The 22,441-nt window shown below is 30.1% G+C and overlaps 2 protein-coding genes across 2 annotated transcripts; one reads left to right on the top strand and one right to left on the bottom strand.

The window, feature by feature from the left end:
• Positions 1-272: 272 nt before the first annotated feature.
• Positions 273-2,666, top strand: ade1 (Bifunctional purine biosynthetic protein ADE1; the record flags this gene model as incomplete). The annotated part of the gene is made up of 1 exon (XM_037316411.1): positions 273-2,666. One exon carries the CDS (start codon positions 273-275, stop codon positions 2,664-2,666), a length of 2,394 nt encoding a protein of 797 aa, XP_037184774.1.
• A 451-nt stretch (positions 2,667-3,117) lies between these two features.
• CGCA056_v001149 (uncharacterized protein) lies at positions 3,118-4,689 on the bottom strand (the record flags this gene model as incomplete). Its single annotated transcript, XM_037316410.1, has 4 exons — positions 3,118-3,286; positions 3,390-3,898; positions 3,965-4,424; positions 4,481-4,689. 4 exons carry the CDS (start codon positions 4,687-4,689, stop codon positions 3,118-3,120), a joined length of 1,347 nt encoding a protein of 448 aa, XP_037185768.1.
• Positions 4,690-22,441: the final 17,752 nt, after the last annotated feature.

The following is a 22,441-nucleotide window of genomic DNA, read 5'->3' as shown; positions in this document are numbered from 1 at the left end:
TTACTTTGGAGGGGCTTTTTTTGTGATAACAAAATACTTCGCGCCGGCGTCGCAAGTGAATTTATTCTCTTTTGTTGGATCGCAACTTTCCCCTCCTTTCAGGCAGTGGAGGTGGAACAAGAAAAAGATACTTGCTTTTCTTCCATTCTCAACCTTTCTATCTTCGAGCACTCCATCTGCATAGCCACTTCCATCGAGCTACCACCCAACCAACGGACATCCTACCCTCCTCGCGACCAGATTCTTTGTCGCAGATCCAAATGGTAGTCACGATGACCTCCAACGGCAAGCTGCGTATTTTGCTTATCGGCAATGGTGGACGCGAACATGCGTTGGCTTGGAAATTGAGCCAGTCGCCTCTGGTCGAGTCCATCTACGCCGTGCCCGGGAACGGAGGCACTGCGACTTGTCCCAAGGTTACCAACGTTACCGATGTCGCCGCCGACGACTATCCCACTCTCGTTAAATTCGCTCAGTCCAAGCTAGTCGGTCTTGTTGTTCCTGGCCCTGAAGCCCCTCTCGTGGATGGAGTCGAGGCCTACTTCCGTGCCGCTGCCATTCCTTGCTTCGGACCTTCCAAGGAGGCAGCCCAGATGGAGGGCAGCAAGACCTTTTCTAAGGACTTCATGAAGAGGCACAACATCCCGACCGCGGCTTACGAGAATTTCTCCAATTACGAAGAGGCTGTTGCCTACCTCGACCGCATATCACATGACGTTGTCATCAAGGCGACTGGCTTGGCTGCCGGCAAGGGTGTGATCATTCCTACAACCAAAGCAGAGGCCCAGCAGGCTCTCAAGGAAATTATGGTGGACAAGGCTTTTGGAAATGCTGGAGACGAGGTTGTCATCGAAGAGTTCCTGACAGGCGATGAGTTGAGCATTCTTACCTTTAGCGACGGCAACCACACATTGTCTCTGCCTCCCGCTCAGGATCACAAAAGGATCGGGGATGGAGACCAAGGACCCAACACTGGTGGAATGGGCTGCTATGCTCCGACCACCATCGCTACCAAGGAGCTTATACGCCAAATTGAGGATGAAGTTATCGAGCCAACGATAATTGGCATGCGCAAGGAGGGTTACCCTTTCAGAGGTGTCCTTTTCACCGGTCTAATGATCACCCCGAAGGGCCCGAAGGTTCTCGAGTACAACGTTAGATTCGGCGACCCGGAGACGCAGACCGTGCTTCCGTTGTTGTCTGAGGACACTGACCTGGCCGAAATCATGCTGGCTTGCACGGCTCACGAGGCTCGCCTCGACTGTGTGAGCGTGAAGGTCGAGCAAAAGTTCAGCGCCACCGTCGTCGTGGCAGCAGGCGGCTACCCAGGATTTTATGCTAAGGGAACCCCGATGGTAGTCAACTCGCCAACATCACCTGACATCACCGTCTTTCATGCAGGAACCAAGCTATCTTCCGAGGGCCAGTTGCAAACCTCAGGAGGCCGTGTCATAGCCGTCAATGCCACCGCCGACTCTCTGGAGGCCGCCGTCAAGAAGGCGTATGAGCAGGGAATACCGCTCATCAATTTCGACAAGATGTACTGCCGCAAGGACATCGCCCACCGTGCGTTTCGATCTCAGCAACAGAGAGAGGCTCTGACCTACGCCGGTGCCGGCGTCAGTGTTGACGCTGGCAACGAATTTGTTGAACGCATCAAGAAGGCAGTTCGAGCCACCAAGCAGCCGGGCGCAGATGCCGAGATTGGCGGGTTCGGTGGTGAGCTGGACCTGGCAAAGTGCGGTCTTCAGCTCGATGAGGGCCAGTTGCCTGTCCTAGTTGGCGCCATTGACGGCGTTGGTACCAAGCTCATGATTGCACAAAGCATGGGCAAGCACGACACTGTGGGTATCGACTTGGTGGCTATGAACGTGAACGATCTTGTAGTTCAAGGGGCCCGACCCTTGATGTTCCTCGACTACTACGGCTGCAGCAGGCTTGATCTGAGCACTGCGGCCTCGTTCGTGGAGGGCGTGGCTGCTGGCTGCATCGACGCTGGATGCACGCTCGTTGGGGGCGAAACGGCAGAAATGCCCGGTATGTACCAAAAGGATGACTATGACGCCGCAGGTTGCGCAGTCGGTGTCATGGTCAACAGTCAGAGGCTCCCTCGCAAGGATGAGATGGCCGCAGGTGATATCCTGCTTGGCTTGGCCTCAAGCGGCGTCCACTCGAACGGATTCTCACTGGTCCGTCGTATCTTGGAGAGGGAGGCCGTTGCCTACACAGACGAGGCCCCTTGGGATGCAGGTAAGACTGTAGGCGACAGTCTTCTGACCCCCACCAAGATCTACGTCAAGAGCCTCCGTGGCGTCATTGAAGGTCGTCTCGTCAAGGGTCTCGCTCACATTACGGGTGGGGGGCTGATTGATAACGTACCTCGCATGCTGCCGGACCACCTCGGTGCCGAGATTGATTTGGCGACTTGGAAAATGCCCGCCGTCTTTAATTGGCTGAAGACGAGCGGCAACGTTGAGCCGTACCAAATGGTCCGCACCTTCAACACGGGTGTAGGAATGGTTGCGGCGGTGGACCCTGCTCTCGAGAAAGAAGCTGTGGAGTCGCTGGAAGCTGCGGGAGAGAAGGTTCTTCGCCTAGGCCGGCTTGTACAGCGCTCAGCCGATGAGCCGCATTGCAAGGTGCTCAACTTGGATTCATGGGCATAAAGTGACGTTAAGGATAACTGGTTGGGCGTTGGGTAGAAGATAGGCAAAAGTTGACCATGTGATTTTATTCATCGCTTTATGGATTCTTGGGGCGCATCTTCGTACCTAGTCTAAGATGAACGGCATCCATAAAATTGCTCCCCTATGGATGCGCAGTAGTTATATTGCTTCTTGGGTGAAGGTAATGTGAGCCTTCTGCGCGTGGCCTACGTCGTAACTACCGAATCATGCGCTGTTATGTGCTTCCTGCTGCAGTAGATCCAAACTACCATCTCAGTCGCTGCTCCATTGGCCCTTGACGTATGAGCTCTAATATGCATGGTAGGTGGGCGAGTCAAAGCTTGCTTCAGTAGAGTCAGCTAACTTCCGAATCAAGTCTTTCTTCAGATATTCGTTCGTCCCTCGCCAACGTATTCTGTACCCCCGGCCAGTAAATTGCAATTTCTAAAACTCACGCTGTCTTCTCTCCGCCTGATACCTCCTCGTCCGCACCAGCTGGGCTCTCATGACTCCCTTCCAGCTCAGAGAGGACTATCCAGGTGGGAAGGACGCAGAGTATAGTGATAGCAAAGTTAAGGCCAATGCTAACAAAGTGATTTGCGTTACCCTCTGACTGCATCCTGTAGGTAAACTGTCAGTGGGGGTGTATTTCGGAGAGGTCACCGGAAGGACTCCATTTATAAAGTGTTGCTGCAGTGGCCGCACAGGAAGGAACACACTTACGCCCAAGCAACGGTCTGACCCAGTGCCTCTGTGCCTCTCAATATTCCTGTGTGTCTGCTCAGATCAGAAAGATCTGTGGCATATTGGCCAACGAGCCAATACAGAAATTGCTGGAATGCCTGGCCCCCGAACTGCCAAAAGAACATAAGAGCATAACTCTTACCAAAGCCACCCGTGAACCAGTCATATGCAGGTGCCTCGTCCGCGTCATAGATTTGCTTCTGCAAGACAATAGCCCAAATCCAGGTTCCGGCAAGAACTACGATGATTGATGAAAAGACAATGCGGCCACGGGTCTTGATAAAAACCCCTTGGTTATCCAGCAGCATGGCAACGAGGAATGAGCTAAAGATTCCTGCAAAATTTGTGAAGAAGCTCGAGAATGCGCGGGAGCGAACCGTGAAATAAGTTGCCAGCCAAGTGCTCATAAAGCCGTTGTAGAAATAGCTGATAAAGAACGCCGGAAAAAGTAGCAAGATTCTCCGGCTGGCGAACAACTTGCCGACTGCCTTGAACTCGGATCACCAACTGGAGCCAACATTTGTGCTGATCCGAGTCCCGTCCCGACGCCATACCATATTCGGGGGTGACAAGCACAGCGCGATGGGAAGGCCTATGCACATGATGACTATGAAGACAATGTATGTCGAGGATGAAACTGACCCCGTCGTCTTTTTGCTGGCATTCAGACCAAGGTTGATAGCACCGCCGACAATGGGCCCGGCAGCTTTCGCCGTCTGCCAGATGGCGAGGTACAACGCGCGATCCCCTGGAGATGGGTAACCGATGATGATAGCCGCCTCAGCTGCCCAGAAGAAGCCTGCAGATATCCCGCATAAGGCGCTGCCAAATAGCATGAACCACGTATTGTCGCTCTTATTGTTTGTGTAGAGTCCCGCTCCGTAAAGAGGGTAGCCAATCGCACCGAGTGCCAGTCCGTACGGCAGCCCGATTCGGTGGTTGATGGCACCAGCGGCCACACAGACAATGGCAAACAAACCATAGACCAATGCATTCGCTGCAGAGACAGCATACCTAGGGGATAGTTTCAGTTATGAAAACATAGGATGATACGTTTTGGAGGCACATACGGTTCGGCAGCCCCACCTGCGCCTAGGCCGCCTAATGCATCCCACATTCCGGGCGCCGTGAATGACACGCCGCAAGCAACAACGATTTGAAACGGCACGGAGCGGAACATCGGCCCGGCAATCGGCCTTGGCGCCCGGACGGCAGTCGGACTCGTCGCATCCCGCTCGGGATCCTGGTCGGAGTCTGCGGCGGTCGGTATCGCTGACATGGCTGGAGAGCTCTTCGAGCTTGGCGGAACAGTACGAATAGAAGGCAATTCAATTTCCGACGGGAGAGGCACATAAAGGCATCCTGATTTGAGAAAGAGAGAGCTGCCCCGGTAACACAGGCGGCATTGAGAACACGCCTCTATCTATACCCTGAAGCCTGCGCAGATACTACCCACCGCTATTAGGTCTTACAGTGGGTTCATTGCGCCATTGAGACTATGGATAATAGAAAAGAATGAAATACTGGAGTCAGGGCCTCTGGCCACCCGCAGTTAAACCTATGAACAATAATCACCTTAGGATACAGCTATTATATCGTTATATCAAGACTTATTATTATCTTAAATAAGTAATAAGTAGGTTACTTTTAGAGTAGTAGGTCTACTAAGGCTCTTATAAAGCTATATAGGAGTTAACCCCTCTAAATCTTAGCTAAATATAGTAATATATATGCCTTACTAATTAAAGCTTTAATTGTTTAATTAGTATAAAGGGAATTAGTATTATCTATTTAAAAAAGTGCTCTAATAAATAATTAAATATAGTAATAGAAAGTATTACTATAAAGATAATTATTAATAATTAATTTATTAATATTATATTACCTTTTTATTAAGAAAAGTAATTAATAGGCCCCAGAAGGCGCGATCTGCAGGGATTAATTAGGCCCCACAGGGCCACACAGTATTTAGACTACATATACCTTAGCAATACAGACTTCTTTATAATACTAACTATACCTATACTTTTAAGCACTTCGCCTAATCTACCTATATAGCCACAATCTAAAAACTACCAAGACCTAACTAAGTACCCCCTAAGAGGAGAATTTATGTAAACGTAAAATATTACTAGCGCTATAAAAAAAGATGCAAAGCTAAGATTACTAATACTAGTGTAACTAGTAAAACTACACCTAATAATTTAACAATCATCCTTATAACTATTAATCACATATTAATATAACTAAAAGGAATAAAGTAACCATAACGTTATCTAATTAAAACAAAAAGTGCAATCGTATAAATTACTTATTATAGTAATTCCTACGATTAGCTAAAACGAATAAAAACTATATATTAGGTTAGTTACCATAAAAAGTATATATTAACGGGATAACAATTCCTTAAAAGTTAATATTAAGTTAAGATTTGAAACCAAAACAACGGAAACTAATAACCCGCAACAAATCTATAAACTATAACTATAATAATACTACGGATCTAGAATACCCAAATCGGATAAAATAAAGCCGTAATAATTAACTTTATAATAAGGTTTTTACAGTTAATTAGCTATCGTAGTAATTACCTAATTAAGTAATTACTTAACTAAGTAAAGGTTTGCGAGGAAAAAATGTATTATATATATGATGGATTTTTCCACTTAGAACAGATTTTGAGGAAGCAAGCAATTCAACAGTTTTATCTATTCAACTACTACTACCTATTTCTATTATTCACTATTATTATTAGTATTATTTCTTTTATATTAGTAATAACTATTTATACTGGTTATAAATGGTTATTATTGAATACGAGGAATTCTATTATAATAATCAACAAAACGAAAAGTTCCCCCCTTTTATTATATTAAATACTACCCCTACTCTTAATAACATTACCTCCATTATACACGCTTTTACAGGTTATGAACCCAGGGGTTTTGATTCCTGGGAATACGAAAAAATACCTGATTATATCACTTATTTTCACTTAATACCCGATTTAAACCTATCAAAAAAGGAGGATTTCGAATTTTATTATACCACAGAACCTGGTATTAATGAAATCCTATATCAGGAATTAAAAGAGTATCTTCCAAGAACTTTTATTCCTATTTTTTAAGTCTTAAAGGGACTATATATCTAGAAATAGATAACCTTTTAATAAAACTATTCCCGGTTTTTATTAAAATATAATTCCTGTTATAAAAGATCTTTATGTTTTATATTAAAGGAATATATAGAATTATAAGCATCTATCAGTCTTATAATTCTTTAAAATTCGCATCTATCAGTCGTATTTTAATCTACTTATATAGATAAAATTAAGTAGTTTTATTTTATTTTAGTATAAATAATAATAAATATATTATTATTAATATTAAAAAATGGACTCTTCTAATAATAAGTCCCTTTCTATTCCTAAGCTTAAGGGTAGTATAAACTATACTACTTGGGCAGTCAGGATGCAGGCTTGTCTAATTACTAAAGATTTAAGCCACGCTATTATAAAAAATCCTGTTAATGATAATAGTGATAATAATAGTGATAATCCTGATGTAGAGGATAAAAATCCTACTATTAAGGAAACAAAAAAGGCTTTTAGCCTAATATCATTATATATTGAAGATGGTCCTCTTATAGAAATCCAACACGCAGAAACTGCGAAATCTGCGTGGGACATATTAAAGGAAACCTATAATCCTAAAGGATTTACTTCAAATAATCTATTATTTCAGGATTTCCTAAATAATAAGTTATCCAATTATAATAATATTGAAGAATATATTAATAAGGTTAGAGAAATATCTAATGAGCTAGAAGCTCGAAAATTAGATATTCCTAAAGACCTATTATTAGCCTGGATTTTAAATGGGCTTAATAATGATATGTTCGAGGGTTTTATATCTAATATTACCCAGCACCTTAGAAATAAATCAGATTCTTATACTATAACTACTTTAATTAGTAGTATTATAGATGAATCTAAGAGAATTAATTCTAAGGAAGAAGAAACAAAAATACTAGTTACTAATTATAAAACTTATAAAAAAGGGCAATATTATGAAAACAATAATAACCCTAATAATAAGTCTTATAAAGTAACTAAGGGCAAAAACAGCTGGAAAAAGACTAAAGGATTATGGTGTAATAACTGCAAAGTTACTAGCCATAATACTAATAAGTGCTTTTACTTAAATCCAGCCTTAGCCCCTGAAAACTGGGATATCTCTAAAGATCCTAATAATAAAATCAATAATAGCCCACCAAATAGGGCTCTTATTATTGGAGACTTTAATACTAAAGCCTCTATATCAGATTCTAACTCAGAATCTAATAAAACTAATAATTATGATGATAATTCATCTAATTATTCAGAAGACTTTGATACAGCTATCGAGGTAAATTCCCCTATTAATATACTTAATACTACTATAACTAATAAAAATAATAGTAGTAATATTAAGGAAAATAAGGATATATACATATATAATTTTGTATTAGATACGGCTGCAGAAGCACATGTCATAACTAATAAAAATTATTTTATATCCTTAAAACCTTGTGATAAACAAGTAAGCTGGGGAAAAGCAAAAACAACTACGATTAAATTACATGGAGACTGTTATATTAAATTTATAGATACTAATACTAAATTACTCCTTAAAAACTGTCTATACATGCCTCAAATTGGTATTAATCTAATAAGTCAGGGAGTTCTTAGTACTCATAATAATATAACTACTACCTTTACCAAAAACTACGCTTTTATTAAAAGAAATAATGAACTTTTAACTAAAGCTAGTAAAAAGAGAAATTTATATTATTTACCTATTAAAGTATTAGAAAATAATACTAATAATATAAATATACTAAATACTCTAACCAATGAAATGCTTATTCATAATAGGTTAGGACATATAAGTACTAACCACTTAAATAAACTAAATAATAGTACCATAGGTTTAAACCTACCTTTTAAACCTAATAATTTCACTACATGTGAAATTTGTATTAAATCTAACCTAACTAATAAAATAAATAAAATATCTAATAAGGATAGGACTACTAAATACTTAGAAAAAGTCCATAGCGATCTATGTGGCCCTATAAGACCTAAAACCTATAATAATCAAAGATATTTTATAACTTTTCTAGATAATTATACTAAATATCTAGAAATTAAATTATTAGTTACTAAGGATGAAGCTTTTGAAGCTTTTAAGCTATTTAAATTAATAGCTGAGGCAAATAGCCCTAATAATGAAAAAATAACTATTTTAAGTACTGATAATGGTACTGAATACGTTAATAGTAGGTTTACAGCTAAATTAGCTGATTCTGCTATAATACATCAAAGGTCTAGTCCTTATACACCAGAACAAAATGGTACTGCAGAAAGAATAAATAGAACTTTACTTAATAAAGGTAGGGCTATATTATATAACAGCTATTTACCCTTAGAATTCTGGGGAGATGCTATTTGTACTGCAGTTTACTTATATAATAGAACCCCTAATAGTTCTATTAATTATAAAACTCCGTACCAATCAAAATATAATAAGAAACCTAATATTTCACACTTAAGGGTTTTTGGATCTTTAGTTTATTATGAAAATAAAACTAATAAACTAACTAAATTATCACCTAGAGGTATTAAAGGTATCTTGATAGGTTTTAGTATAAATTCATCTCAATATAGGGTTTTGAGCTTAGAAACTAATAAACCCTTATGGGCCAGGGATTTAGTTATTATAGAAAATAACTTTCCTTATAAGTATATTAATAATACTGAAACTAGTACTATTAACGCTGAAAATATAGATATAGACACTATATCTAATTCTTTTGAAAATAATAGTGTTAATAATAATATTAATAGTAATAATAATATTAATAGCAATATTAATTCTTCTGATTCTATAGATGAACTAGCTATAGAAGAACAAGATGCTAATATTAATAATAGTAATAGTAAATTATCTACTATTACTTATTATAATAACGAAGAAGATGAATTAAATGATATATTGGTATTAAATACTAATATTGACGATCCTAGTACCTATAAACAAGCTATTAATTCACCTAATAAATTAGACTGGGAAAAAGCTATGGATAGCGAAATAAACGAGTTAATAGCACAGAAAACGTGGGTTTTAACTGATTTACCTAATGATAAAACCCCACTTAATACTAGGTGGGTATTTAAAAAGAAAAAAGATGAAAACGGTAACATAGTTAAGTATGAAGCAAGATTAGTAGCTTAAGGCTTTAATCAAATTATAGGTATTGACTATATGGATACCTTTAGTACTACCTGTAGGCCTGAAACCTATAGATTACTAATGATTATAGGACTAAATAAAGGCTATATAATACGCCAATTTGACGTTAAAAATGCCTTTATACACGCCCCTATAGATAAAGAAATTTATCTATACCAGCCAGAAGGCTATATTAATAAAAAATACCCTAAAAAGGTATTGAAACTACTAAAAGCTATATATGGGCTTAAACAAAGCCCTAGATTATGGTATGAATTTTTAGCTATACAATTAGCTAAATTAGGATGTATCATATTTCCTTATGACAATGGCGTTTTTATTAATACTATAACTAAAGTTACACTATTATGCCACGTTGATGATATCTTGATATTAGGGCCTCAAAAAGAAGTAGAAGAATGAGCTATAAAAATAGCTAATTTAATGAAATTAGAACCTATGGGCGAAGTTAGTACCTTTCTAGGTCAACAAATTAATATAAATAAAGAAAAACAATACTTTACTATATCTTTATATAATTATACCAAAACTATAATTAAGAAGTTTAATAAGGAAAATATATATAAATATACTACATAATTATATACCAGAAAGAAAATCTACCTCTGGTTATATATTCTTTTTAACTAAAAATATAATAAGCTGGAATACTAGCTTACGAAAAAGCCCTGCTACTAGTACTTGTGAAGCTGAATATATGGCTTTAAAGGAAACTACTAAAGAAGCTATTTATTTAAATAATATTCTTACTAGTATTAATAATTTATTAAGGTTCAATTATAACCTAACTATTCCTAGTATAATTACTGACTCTCAATCAGCCCAATATTTAGCTGAAAACCCAGAGTTTCATAAAAGAACAAAGCATATAGATATAACCTATCACTTTGTTCGTTGGAATATTATGAATAAAAAAGTGCTTTTACCCTATACTAAGTCTAATACAAATATTGCTGATGGCCTAACTAAGGGCTTAAATACTACGCAATATAGACAATTTATTAAATATTTAGGCCTGTATAACCCTACTAATTTTTCCTAATTTTAGGAGAATTTAAGTAAAATTAATATTACTTAACTTCTGGGGGGCTCTAAAAACTACTAAGTACCCCCTAAAAGGAGAATTTAAGTAAAGCTCAATATTACTAGCGCTATAAAAAAGATGTAAAGCTAAGATTACTAATACTAGTATAACTAGTAAAACTACACCTAATAATTAAACAATTATCCTTATAACTATTAATTACATATTAATAAAACTAGAAAGAATAAAGTAACTATAACTTAGTCTAAATTAGAATAAAAAGCACACTCGTATAAATTACCTATTATAGTAATTCCGACGATTAGCTAAAACGAATAAAAACTGTATATTAGGTTAGTTACCATAAAAAGTGAATATTAACGGAATAACAATTCCCTAAAAGTTAATAATACAGTTATTATTAACTAAAGTTAATATTAAGTTAAGATTTGAAACCAAAACAACGGAAACTAACAATCCGTAACAAACTAATAAACTATAACTATAATAATACTACGGATCTAGAATACCCGAATCGGATAAAATAAAGCCGTAATAATTAACTTTATAATAAGGTTTTTACAGTTAATTAGCTATCGTAGTAATTACCTAATTAAGTAATTACTTAACTAAGTAAAGGTTTGCGAGGAAAAAATGTATTATATATACGATGGATTTTTCCGCTTAGAACAGATTTTGAGGAAGCAAGCAATTCAACAGTTTTATCTATTTAACTACTACTTATTACTACTACCTACTATTCACTATTATTATTAGTATTATTTCTTTTATATTAGTAATAACTATTTATACTGGTTATAAATGGTTATTATTGAATACGAGGAATTCTATTATAATAATCAACAAAACGAAAAGTTTCCCCCTTTTACTATATTAAATACTACCCCTACTCTTAATAATATTACCTCTATTATACACGCTTTTACAATATTACTTAAGAGGAATTTACCCCCCTAACTATCCTTAAATTATAAGTTCATAAAGTTTATATTAATTATATAACTTATTGTCTTAGTAAAACTTATGAAAGAAAATATATAAAATAGAAAATATATTATAAAATAAACTATTATATATCTATTTAGCTATAAAAATAGCTAAAGATATTTTATATATATATAAAAACGTTTATAAACTAAAAACATTATATCAGTACTAATTATGTATATAAAACGAAAACTATTTTAAATAAAAAAAGTAATTTAGAAAATTACCTTTTATAATATAATTAAAAAAACCTTAATAGACTTCTTAGAATTTAAAGAATATTTAATTAGTTTTATTAATATATAAATTATGTTTATTTATTTAATTATATTTATAAATAAAAGTAGTTAAGTATTCAAAAAGTAAATAAAGAGGAATTTTTCTTTAGAAATATATAAAAGATCTTTTTTCTTTTCATATTTTGGTTTATTCTTTATAAATAAATATTCTATTTATTTCTATTTTTCCTTTTTATGTAATATCTAAAATATATTTTATAAAGGTTTATACTTTTTTTAAAAAAACATTATATATATATATATTCTTATACATTTTTTATATTATTTCTTAAGTATATTTAAAATAGTTTTTTAAAACCTTTAGTAATAAGTTATTGTTAGTAATACTTACAAAAGATTATTTTTTAAAAATAATACCAAACTTTCTTATATACCTAGAAAGCTATTTAGTAGAATGTGATTAAATTTAAAAAGGATTATAGAAAACATAACTATTTAAGTCATTATTTTATAGAAATGTTACTAATTATTTATAGTTTTCTGAAATCTAAAAATTATTAAAAACTATTTTATAAACTTTCTTTTTATAAAAAAAAAAAAAAAAACTTATTAAAAGCTTTAATAATAATATTTTTATTAATACCTCTAAACATTAGTTTATTTCAAAAGATATTACTTAAAAAAAAAATTTACTATAAACTAGAATCTTTATAAACTATGCCTTGTTATCTAATTATATTTTTACTTCATAAAAGTATTATTACTATTAAGTTTACTAAAAAGCTTTTCTCTATTTAAAGTAATTAGCTTTTAAGAGATTTAATTTATTTAAAAGTTTATGATCATGTATATTAATTGTTTTTATAAACTAATTATTTAATTTATTCAATTTAATATTAATAATAACATTTTTTATTTTTCTAATAATATTGTTAAGTTTTGTTTATTCTTCTTAAAAAATAAAATTAGATTTAAAGAAATTCTTTTTATTAAAATATAAAAATGTTTCTCTTATTTATAAGAAATATAAAGCTAAATTTTAGTATTTTTAAAAGAAGATTTCTTTTCTAATTACTATTAATAATACAAATATAGAGTTAAATATAAACTTATTATTTTTCTTTTATAATTAAAGATTTTCTTTTTTAGAGATTATTACTCTTTAAAAAGCTATTCTAATTAATTATTAAAATAAAGTTTTTTAAAAAAAGAATTATATTTTATAAAAATATATTTTATTCAAAAACTTGTTCCTTTTTAAATATTTATAGGTTTTTTTACTAAGACCTACTATAATCTTTTTAAAATAAAACTTATTAATTCTAATATATTATATATATTATGAATAATTTTTCAATTTCTTTTTTTATCTTTGTATTTAGTTATTTTGTTAGAAATATTATAATTAATATAAATAATTACTTTATAGTTTTTATTATATTAATTCTTTTAAATTAAAACTTTTAGAAGATATAGTTTATATGAAGGTTTATTATTCTACTAAACTACTAACCGTTTAAAAAGAAAATTATATTTTAGGAAGAAGTTTTTTTGTTTTATTTGTTTATCATCTATTTAATTTTATAAAAAAGTTTTTAAAGATATATATTTTATTGAAGAATTTATATAGAAGTTATATAAATTTAAATATAATAATAAATTTGAACTTATTAATATAATTAAAACTTATAAAATATCTAAAATTTTAAAATATTTAAAATTTATAAAAAGCATAAGTTTATTTCTCTTATTAAAATAAAAGTTAAACTTATTAATAATATATTTTATAAAATTAAATATCCCTTTTGTTTTGATAAACATTTATATAAAACTTAAAATAATTTAGTAATAAATAAAAGAATGTTATAAAAATAAAATTTCTAATATCTCTATTTAAAAATAATATATTTATTATTATGACGTCAGGCTTACGAAGATAGCTAACGCGCAATAGGTGCTAACCTAAATTAATTGATATTAAGTTGCAGAAAGAAAAAGTCGGAAGTAGGGGCGCAGGCGCGCGAGAGCTCTATAGGCGCGCCCAGCGCGCTCGCTATAGGTCACGTGCCTGGGCATGTGACGCGCTCTGAGGCAGGCATGGCGCCAGGGCTGTGACATTATATAACTTCTCTTTTTTAGATATTTTAGTTTAGTTTTCTAAACTATAGATATAAATATTTCTAAAGTATTTCTTAAGAAAATTACTCTTTAAAAAATCTACATAATTAACTACTTAGATAAAAAAATTTTTATGAACTAACCTTTTTATAAAAATAATTAGATACAAATATTTTATAAATCTCTATCTATTTCTTATTAAGAATATTATGAATTCTCTAATATTTCTTTCTCTTAAAAGTTTATTTTTGAAACTTAAAAATACTATTTTTTAGTTTCTCTTAAATTTATTATAAGTTTTAATAAGAAAATAAAATTTAATTTTTAAGAAAACCATATTAATCTTTTTTGGGAAATAACTATTTATATTTTCTATTTATAGGAATATATTTCTGTCTTAAGAGGATTTTATTAAATTAAAAAAGATTACTTTTGAAAACTTTATATAAGCTTTCTATAATAAGCTTAATATATATAACTTAGTTTTTATTAAAGCTAATTTTATAAAATCTAATTCTTTATAAGATTTAATCTTCTTGAGAACTTTTTATATATCTTATTTACATATTAATTAATAATATAAACTTTATTAATATTACGTTGAAAAAAACTTAAAAGAATATTAATATGTTTATAAAATAAGTTTCTTTATAAAATAATATTAATTTAGTTTATAGATTATTATCTTTAGTTTAGGATTTATTAAACTTAGTTTTAATAAAATTAGTTTAAGTTTTCATAGTTTTTATTAAGGTTTATGTTAAATGAGAGAAATTAATTTTCTTTTTATAATTTTTATAAATATATAATAATTAAATGTATTATATCTACGAGATTGAAAAGTAAGTAAAAATATTTAAATTTTATTTATAAGAGGCTTTTTATATGTTTATTATTAAATATTTTATTTTTTAATATATAAATAACTTAAAAGCTTTCTTTTTAATATTTCTATTTTCATTATATATTATGAATATTAATATATTTTAAGTAAATATTGATGTACTTTTATTTATTTATAATAAATATGACTATTTACTAGTTATTATAGTAAATATTTTATATGTTATTAAACTTAAGTTTAATATCTTTAAATAACTTCTACAAAGTTATTATCTTTTTTTATTATTTCTATTAAACTTAAGAGCTCTATTTTAATAGTTAATATTATAATTATTAATTATTAAGTTATTTTCTATTAAATTAATATTTTTAAAAGTTTGCAAAGCATTTTTATAAGAATTATTTTATAAGTTTATTATTTAGAAATAAAATATTTATAGTTATAAGTAAAGTCTAAATATATATAAGTTTATTTCTTAGAATATTAAAATAAATTATAAAATATTAAGTTCTATATAAATATTATATAATATATTTCATAGTAATTAGATATTTTGAAAATAGATTTATGAAGCATTCAAATTAAACTACTATTATAAAGATAAGATCTATTTTTATAAATATTATTATATAAGATATTAATTTGACTATGTTTTTTAAAGATTTTAACTTTTTATAATATAGTTTATTCCTTTTGTTTCTTAAGCTTTATTTAAAAAAGAGGTATTAATAGATATATAGTATTTTATAAGTTAAACTTCTAAATAATCTTTCTGATATATAAGTTATAGTTTAAAGAGATTTTTAAGTTTTTTAGTTTTTTATAATTTTAATTTTTGAATATTATTTAATATCTTTTCATTCTTTAATTTTATACTTTTCTTTAATTTTATTAATAACTTCTTAAACGTTATCTTTATTATTCTTATAAAATGAAATAAAAAGGTTATTAATATATAAATAGTCTAGTTAACCTATATAAGTTGGTATTATAGTAATATAGAAAATAACTATACCTTTTTAGTTAAAGTTCAATAGAAAGAGAGGTTTTTTTTTGAATCCTATAAACTAAATCTCTTAAAAATAGAGCTAGACTTTTTATATTAAAAGAGAAGTATATCTTAAAAACTATATAAAGCTCTATCAAACTTAATAATATATTTAGTAGAGAAATCTAAATATTTTATAAGTTTCTTAGTATTTTATAGTATTTTATAAACAATTAGATCTCTTCTTTTTAATATCTTTATATTTAAAAACATATTCATAATATTATATTAATATATTTTATAGTTAAATTATATAATAATTATTATTATAACTTAAAAGGTTTATGAAATAAAAATTATAATATAAATACTTTTAAAGTTATCTAGTTCGAAGTCCCCTCTTATAATAATTTAAGCTTTTATATTTATAAAATATATATCTATATTAAATTTATAAATAAAACTTTATTTTGGAAAGAGAAATTTTAAATATATATATTTTTAAGTAGTTTAAAACCTTTTATATCTTAAAAATAACAATCTTTTTAAACTTTTTATAGTAAATAATAATAAATGACTTTTAAAATTATTTAAATCGCTCTTGAATTTCTTTAGAAATATTTAAAAATAGTAATAATCAAATATAATATATTTTATTAGATTATAAAAAAAGATTAAAAAGAGGTCTTAAGATTAATCCTGTATAAACATTATTTTTGAGAGGTTTATTTATAACAGCAGGCTTATAAGTAATAGCTAACGCATAATAAATACTAACCTAAATTAATTAATATTAAGTTGTAGAAGGAAAAAGTTAGAAGTAGGGGCGTAGGCGTGCGAAAGCTTTATAAGCGCGCCTAGCGTGCTCACTAGAGGTTATATACCTAGGTATATAACGTTTAAGGTAAGTATAGCGCTAACACTACAATAATACTCCCCTTTTTTCTATAAGTCTCTGTATATAGAAACTACTTATTTTATATATTAAAGTAAAAATCCCTACTTTATAGTTTTAATATATATATATATATAAATAAATAAAAATATTTATTATATAGTAGCTTAGGTTACTAAGTATATATATATAGGTAGCATATAAGATCTATATATGTAAACTTTATAAATATTATATTATTACTACTGTTATTATTATTCTATACGTATAAAGCTATATAATACTTATAACTTTGAACTTTATAATAAGTATAAAAGAGTGTTTAGTATCTTATTAACTACCTCTTTTTTTCTCTAAATCCTTTTTTTAAGCTAGTTCTAATCTCTCCTCTAAGTAGTAATATATAGCCTATTATAAGTATATATAAAATCTTTATATTTTAAGATTATAAATATTATATACTATTATTACTATTATCCCCTTATATATATTAAGCTTCTATAGCTATATTATTATTATTTCATATAGGAGGCTTTTTATCTATTATAGTAGTATTTAGCTATAACTATAGGTTCTTTAGTAGGCTTTTAGTAGCTAAACATGTATTATAAAAAGCTTATAATATTACTAAAGTATATTTAAAAACCTTTACATTATATTATTTAGAATTTTTATTATAGCTTAACGAATCAATATAATGTTATAACTTCTATTAGTAAATTCATAACTGAATAATTTTATTAATTTTAAACTTAAAATTATTAGTATACTTAATAAGAAGTAGTAATATAATATATTGCTTTAGTAGTAGGTTATCTAAAAACTACTAAGACCTAACTAAGTACCCCCTAAAAGGAGAATTTAAGTAAAACTAAGTATTAATAGCGCTATAAAAAAGATGTAAAGCTAAGACTACTAATACTAGTATAACTAGTAAAACTACACCTAATAATTAAACAATTATCCTTATAACTATTAATTACATATTAATATAACTAAAAAGAATAAAGTAACTATAACTTAGTCTAAATTAGAATAAAAAGCACACTCGTATAAATTACCTATTATAGTAATTCCTACGATTAGCTAAAACGAATAAAAACTATACATTAGGTTAGTTACCATAGAAAGTATATATTAACGGCATAACAACTCCCTAATAGTTAATAATACAGTTATTATTGACTAAAGTTAATATTAAGTTAAGATTTGAAACCAAAACAACGGAAACTAACAATCCGTAACAAACTAATAAACTATAACTATAATAATACTACGGATCTAGAATACCCGAATCGGATAAAATAAAGCCGTAATAACTAACTTTATAATAAGGTTTTTACAGTTAATTAGCTATCGTAGTAATTACCTAATTAAGTAATTACTTAACTAAGTAAAGGTTTGCGAGGAAAAAATGTATTATATATATGATGGATTTTTCCACTTAGAACAGATTTTGAGGAAGCAAGCAATTCAACAGTTTTATCTATTTAACTACTACTTATTACTACTACCTACTATTCACTATTATTATTAGTATTATTTCTTTTATATTAGTAATAACTATTTATACTGGTTATAAATGGTTATTATTGAATACGAGGAATTCTATCATAATAATCAACAAAACGAAAAGTTTCCCCCTTTTATTATATTAAATACTACCCCTACTCTTAATAACATTACCTCTATTATACACGCTTTTACAATATTACGCTATACTCACCTTTAAAACGCGCATATAGGGATGTAATCAACCTATTCATCAAATCCTCTATTAACCACATTACAAAGTCTAAGTTCTTTATGACCTTCTATAAGGCTTATAACAGGATCTTCATAAATAAAAATATTAAATCCACCTTCTATAGAGCTAATATTTTACTATAGGACCTAAATCATATAATTAGGAAACTAAATATATATATATAGATGCCCACACCTCCTACAACTAATCCCTCAACACTATTAGCCTAGCAGTTATAAACGCCCTCTAACTAACACAAAGCGCTTTCACAGTTAAACTTTATTAAAACTTAGATCTCAGCCTATTAGGAAAGCTCTCTAACACTAACAATTAAAGCAGTTAACTAGCTAGCAAAAGGTGTATAGGTAACAACATACTTAATTACAATTTTAATAGATCAGGTACACACACTTCAGGATGCTAATGTAGCGCTTACTAAGCGCCAAAGAGCAAAAAAGATATACATCTAGCTTAGAGGAGCACTTAGTAAAGCAGAATCTCAGGTTATCCTAGAAGAAAAGGGCAAAGGGAAACATCCAGCGCCTCAAGAAGGTGAAGATAGGGGTCTGTTGAAGAAGAGTCGGTCAGCTCAACAGCGTTGTAGTGTGTGCAGTAAAACAGGCTATAATGTGCGAACGTGTTCTAAAGATGTAGAATCGTCTAGTGAATCAGATGCTGATAAGAGCTAATTAATTTTCTACGTTCTGGTTGTAAAAACTCTTATGATATTTGAAAGATGAGGAAAAGTGCGCAGCTGACTGATATGCGCGGCTGACTGGTAAAGTATGTTACCTTTAACTAGTTAATATTGAGAGACTAAATCTAAATACTAAGATTAATAAATAAAAACTACCTTTAGAATATGTTTTAAATATAGCTAATCTAAAAATACTATAATTTAGTAATAATAAGCTACTCTAATTAAAATAACACTTTAACTATCTTAGCTTAATAGTATTTCTAGCTAAAATAGTCCTTAGCTATTTACTAATTTATAAAGAATTATAATAGTTAGAGTTATAAAATAATATAGTAGTAGGTAAAACGTAAGCCTTTTTTTACTATTATTAATAACTAAATAGCTTTATTATAACCTTACTATAAACTTCATAATAGATCTTCTCTATATAATAAAAATAAAGTTTAAATACTTCTTATTAATAATAAATAGACTTTTTAAAATAATAACTTTAAAAAAGATAATATTAATATTTATAGAAATATATATAGAACGCTTTATAAACTATTATTATTAATTCTATAGTATATCTAAATCAATCATTAATAATAAAAATAATAACTAAATAAGCTAGTTTTGATAATAGTTTTACATATTTACTAAAATTAAGTAGTATTTAAGTAGAACGCTTTATAAACTATTATTATTAATTCTATAGTATATCTAAATCAATCATTAATAATAAAAATAATAACTAAATAAGCTAGTTTTGATAATAGTTTTACATATTTACTAAAATTAAGTAGTATTTAAGTACTATTTTCTATTTATAGATAGATAAAGTAACTAAATGCTATAATTAAAAGATCTAAGTAGTTCTATAAATAATAATCAATTTTACTTAAAATAATTAAGAACTTTATTTAACCTCTATTTAACTAATAATTAAAAGCTATAATATAACTATTATAAGAGTAAGCATCTTCTTTTTATTTGTAATTACTATATTAAGTTGATATTAATACTTTAGTTTATATTCAAACTAATAAACTTATATAAGTTAGCTACTAATAAGTTTATTAATAAACTAAAGTTAACTTTAAACTTAGTTTAAACTATAATTATTACTACTTAGTAAATAATAGAATAATTAGTAAATATTAAAAAAGTACTAATAAAGCGATATAAAATAAGTAATAAAGTCTAATTATTATTAATAAACTTCTGTATTAAGAACCTCTATAAGAAATTAAATTAGCTATATTTAAAATATAAAATAACTAAAATAATCTTATTAACTATAGTTAAATTAAATATTTTAAGTAAAGGTTATAACTGCTTTTATATTAGGCTTTTATATTATACTATAAATAACTTATTTTTATATTAAAGAGTTAATAATCCTTAATTACTATTTATTTTCAAGTTCATCAGTCAGCAATAAATATCAGTCAGCAACAAACTTTTCCCCAAACGCAGTTTGCACCAAGCCACTTAAAACTTTGACGCATAATAACTCTGCAACCATTATGCTAATTTACACATAAGAAGATAAGATACTTCTAGCTATTGAGGCGATCTAATCAGCCTCCGTCGCCAGCTGAAAGCTAAGTGTGTTGTGTGCTGCGAAGACTTATGGTGTCCCTAAAAGTTCTATACGCTATAGAATGAACGATCAACCCTAATGCAAATATGCCTAACCCTAACGATATAAACTCAATCTAATCAAAGAGAAAACACTTCTGCAATATATTATTAAATAGGATTCCAGAGGATTTCCTTTACGCCTCGCTAGTGTGGAAGATATAGCTAATCTCCTGCTGCAAGCCTGTAATAGCAAGCCTGTTAGCAAGCAATAGGCTAGGCGGTTTGTGGACTTACAGCCTGCTCTGAAAACTAAGTTTAATCGTCTATGTGATTATTAAAAGGCTCTGTAAGAAGATCCTGAGGTTATATCAAAGTCGTTTGCGCTATTACGCAACATAATAGCTAAGTATAGCATCTAAGAGGGGGACCTATATAATTTTGATGAAACTAGCTTTATGATAGGCATGATCACTATGTTAATAGTGGTTATATATGCTGATCGATATAGTAAAGCAAAGTCTGTCTAACCTAGCAACTATAAATAGGCTATAATTATTAAATATATTAATTTAGGCAGGTAGTATATCCCTCTATTTATGATTATTAAGGGTGTATATCACCTTACTAGTTAGACTATAGAATCAGGTTTTCTAGGCAACTAGGTGATTAAACCTACTGCTAATAGATAGACGGATAATTAGATAGGTCTTAACTAGATTAAACACTTTAATAAACATACTAAGAACCAAACGAAGGGTGTCTACTAGATGCTTATTATCAACAGCTATAAAAGCTATTTATCAGCTGAGTTTAATAATTACTATAAGCAGAGTAATATTATAACCATCAGTATGCCTATATATTTATTGCATCTACTACAGCTATGAGATATTACCCTTTATTTGCCTTTAAAACGCATATATAGTGATGAAATCAACCTATTTATTAGAGCCTCTATAAATCATATCACTAAGTCTGAGTTCTTTATTGCCTTCTATTAAGCCTATAATACGGTTTTTAATAAGGAAAACATCAGGTCTGCTTTCTAAGGCGCTAGAATTTCACTATAAGACCTAGACTATATTATCAAAAAGCTTAATATATATTTACAGACGCCTACACCTCTTATAGCTAACCCTTTAACACCACCACCTTAGCAGTTGCAAACACCCTCTAACCTATAACAAACTATCTCACAGTCTAACTTTATCAAAAGTTATATCTCTGCTTATTAAGGAAGCTTACTAACATTAATTATTACTGCAGTTAAGCAATTATTAAAGGGTGTATAGGTAATAGCATACTTAATCACTATTTTAACTGATCAGCTTTATACCTTTGAGGATATAAATATAGCACTTACTAAGCGTTAGAGGGCTAAAAGAACGTAGGTACAGCTTAGAGGGGCACTTAGTATAGAGGAATCTCAGGTTTTGCTTAAAGGGAAACAAAAAGGGAAACGTCCAGCACCTCAAGAGGATGAGGAGGGGGGTCTATCAAAGAGAGCCCAGCTAGCTTAGAGACGCTGCGGTGTGTGTGGCGAGACCGGTCATAATGTGAGAACCTGTTCTAAGGATGTGGAATTATCAAATGATTTGAGTAGTAATAA

The sequence above is a fragment of the Colletotrichum aenigma genome (genome assembly GCF_013390185.1).
Source record: "Colletotrichum aenigma strain Cg56 chromosome Unknown KSG_Cg56_contig01, whole genome shotgun sequence".
NCBI classification, from domain to species: Eukaryota; Fungi; Ascomycota; class Sordariomycetes; order Glomerellales; family Glomerellaceae; genus Colletotrichum; species Colletotrichum aenigma.
Note: the sequence above shows the minus strand (reverse complement) of the source record. Positions and strands in the feature narration are given on the sequence as shown.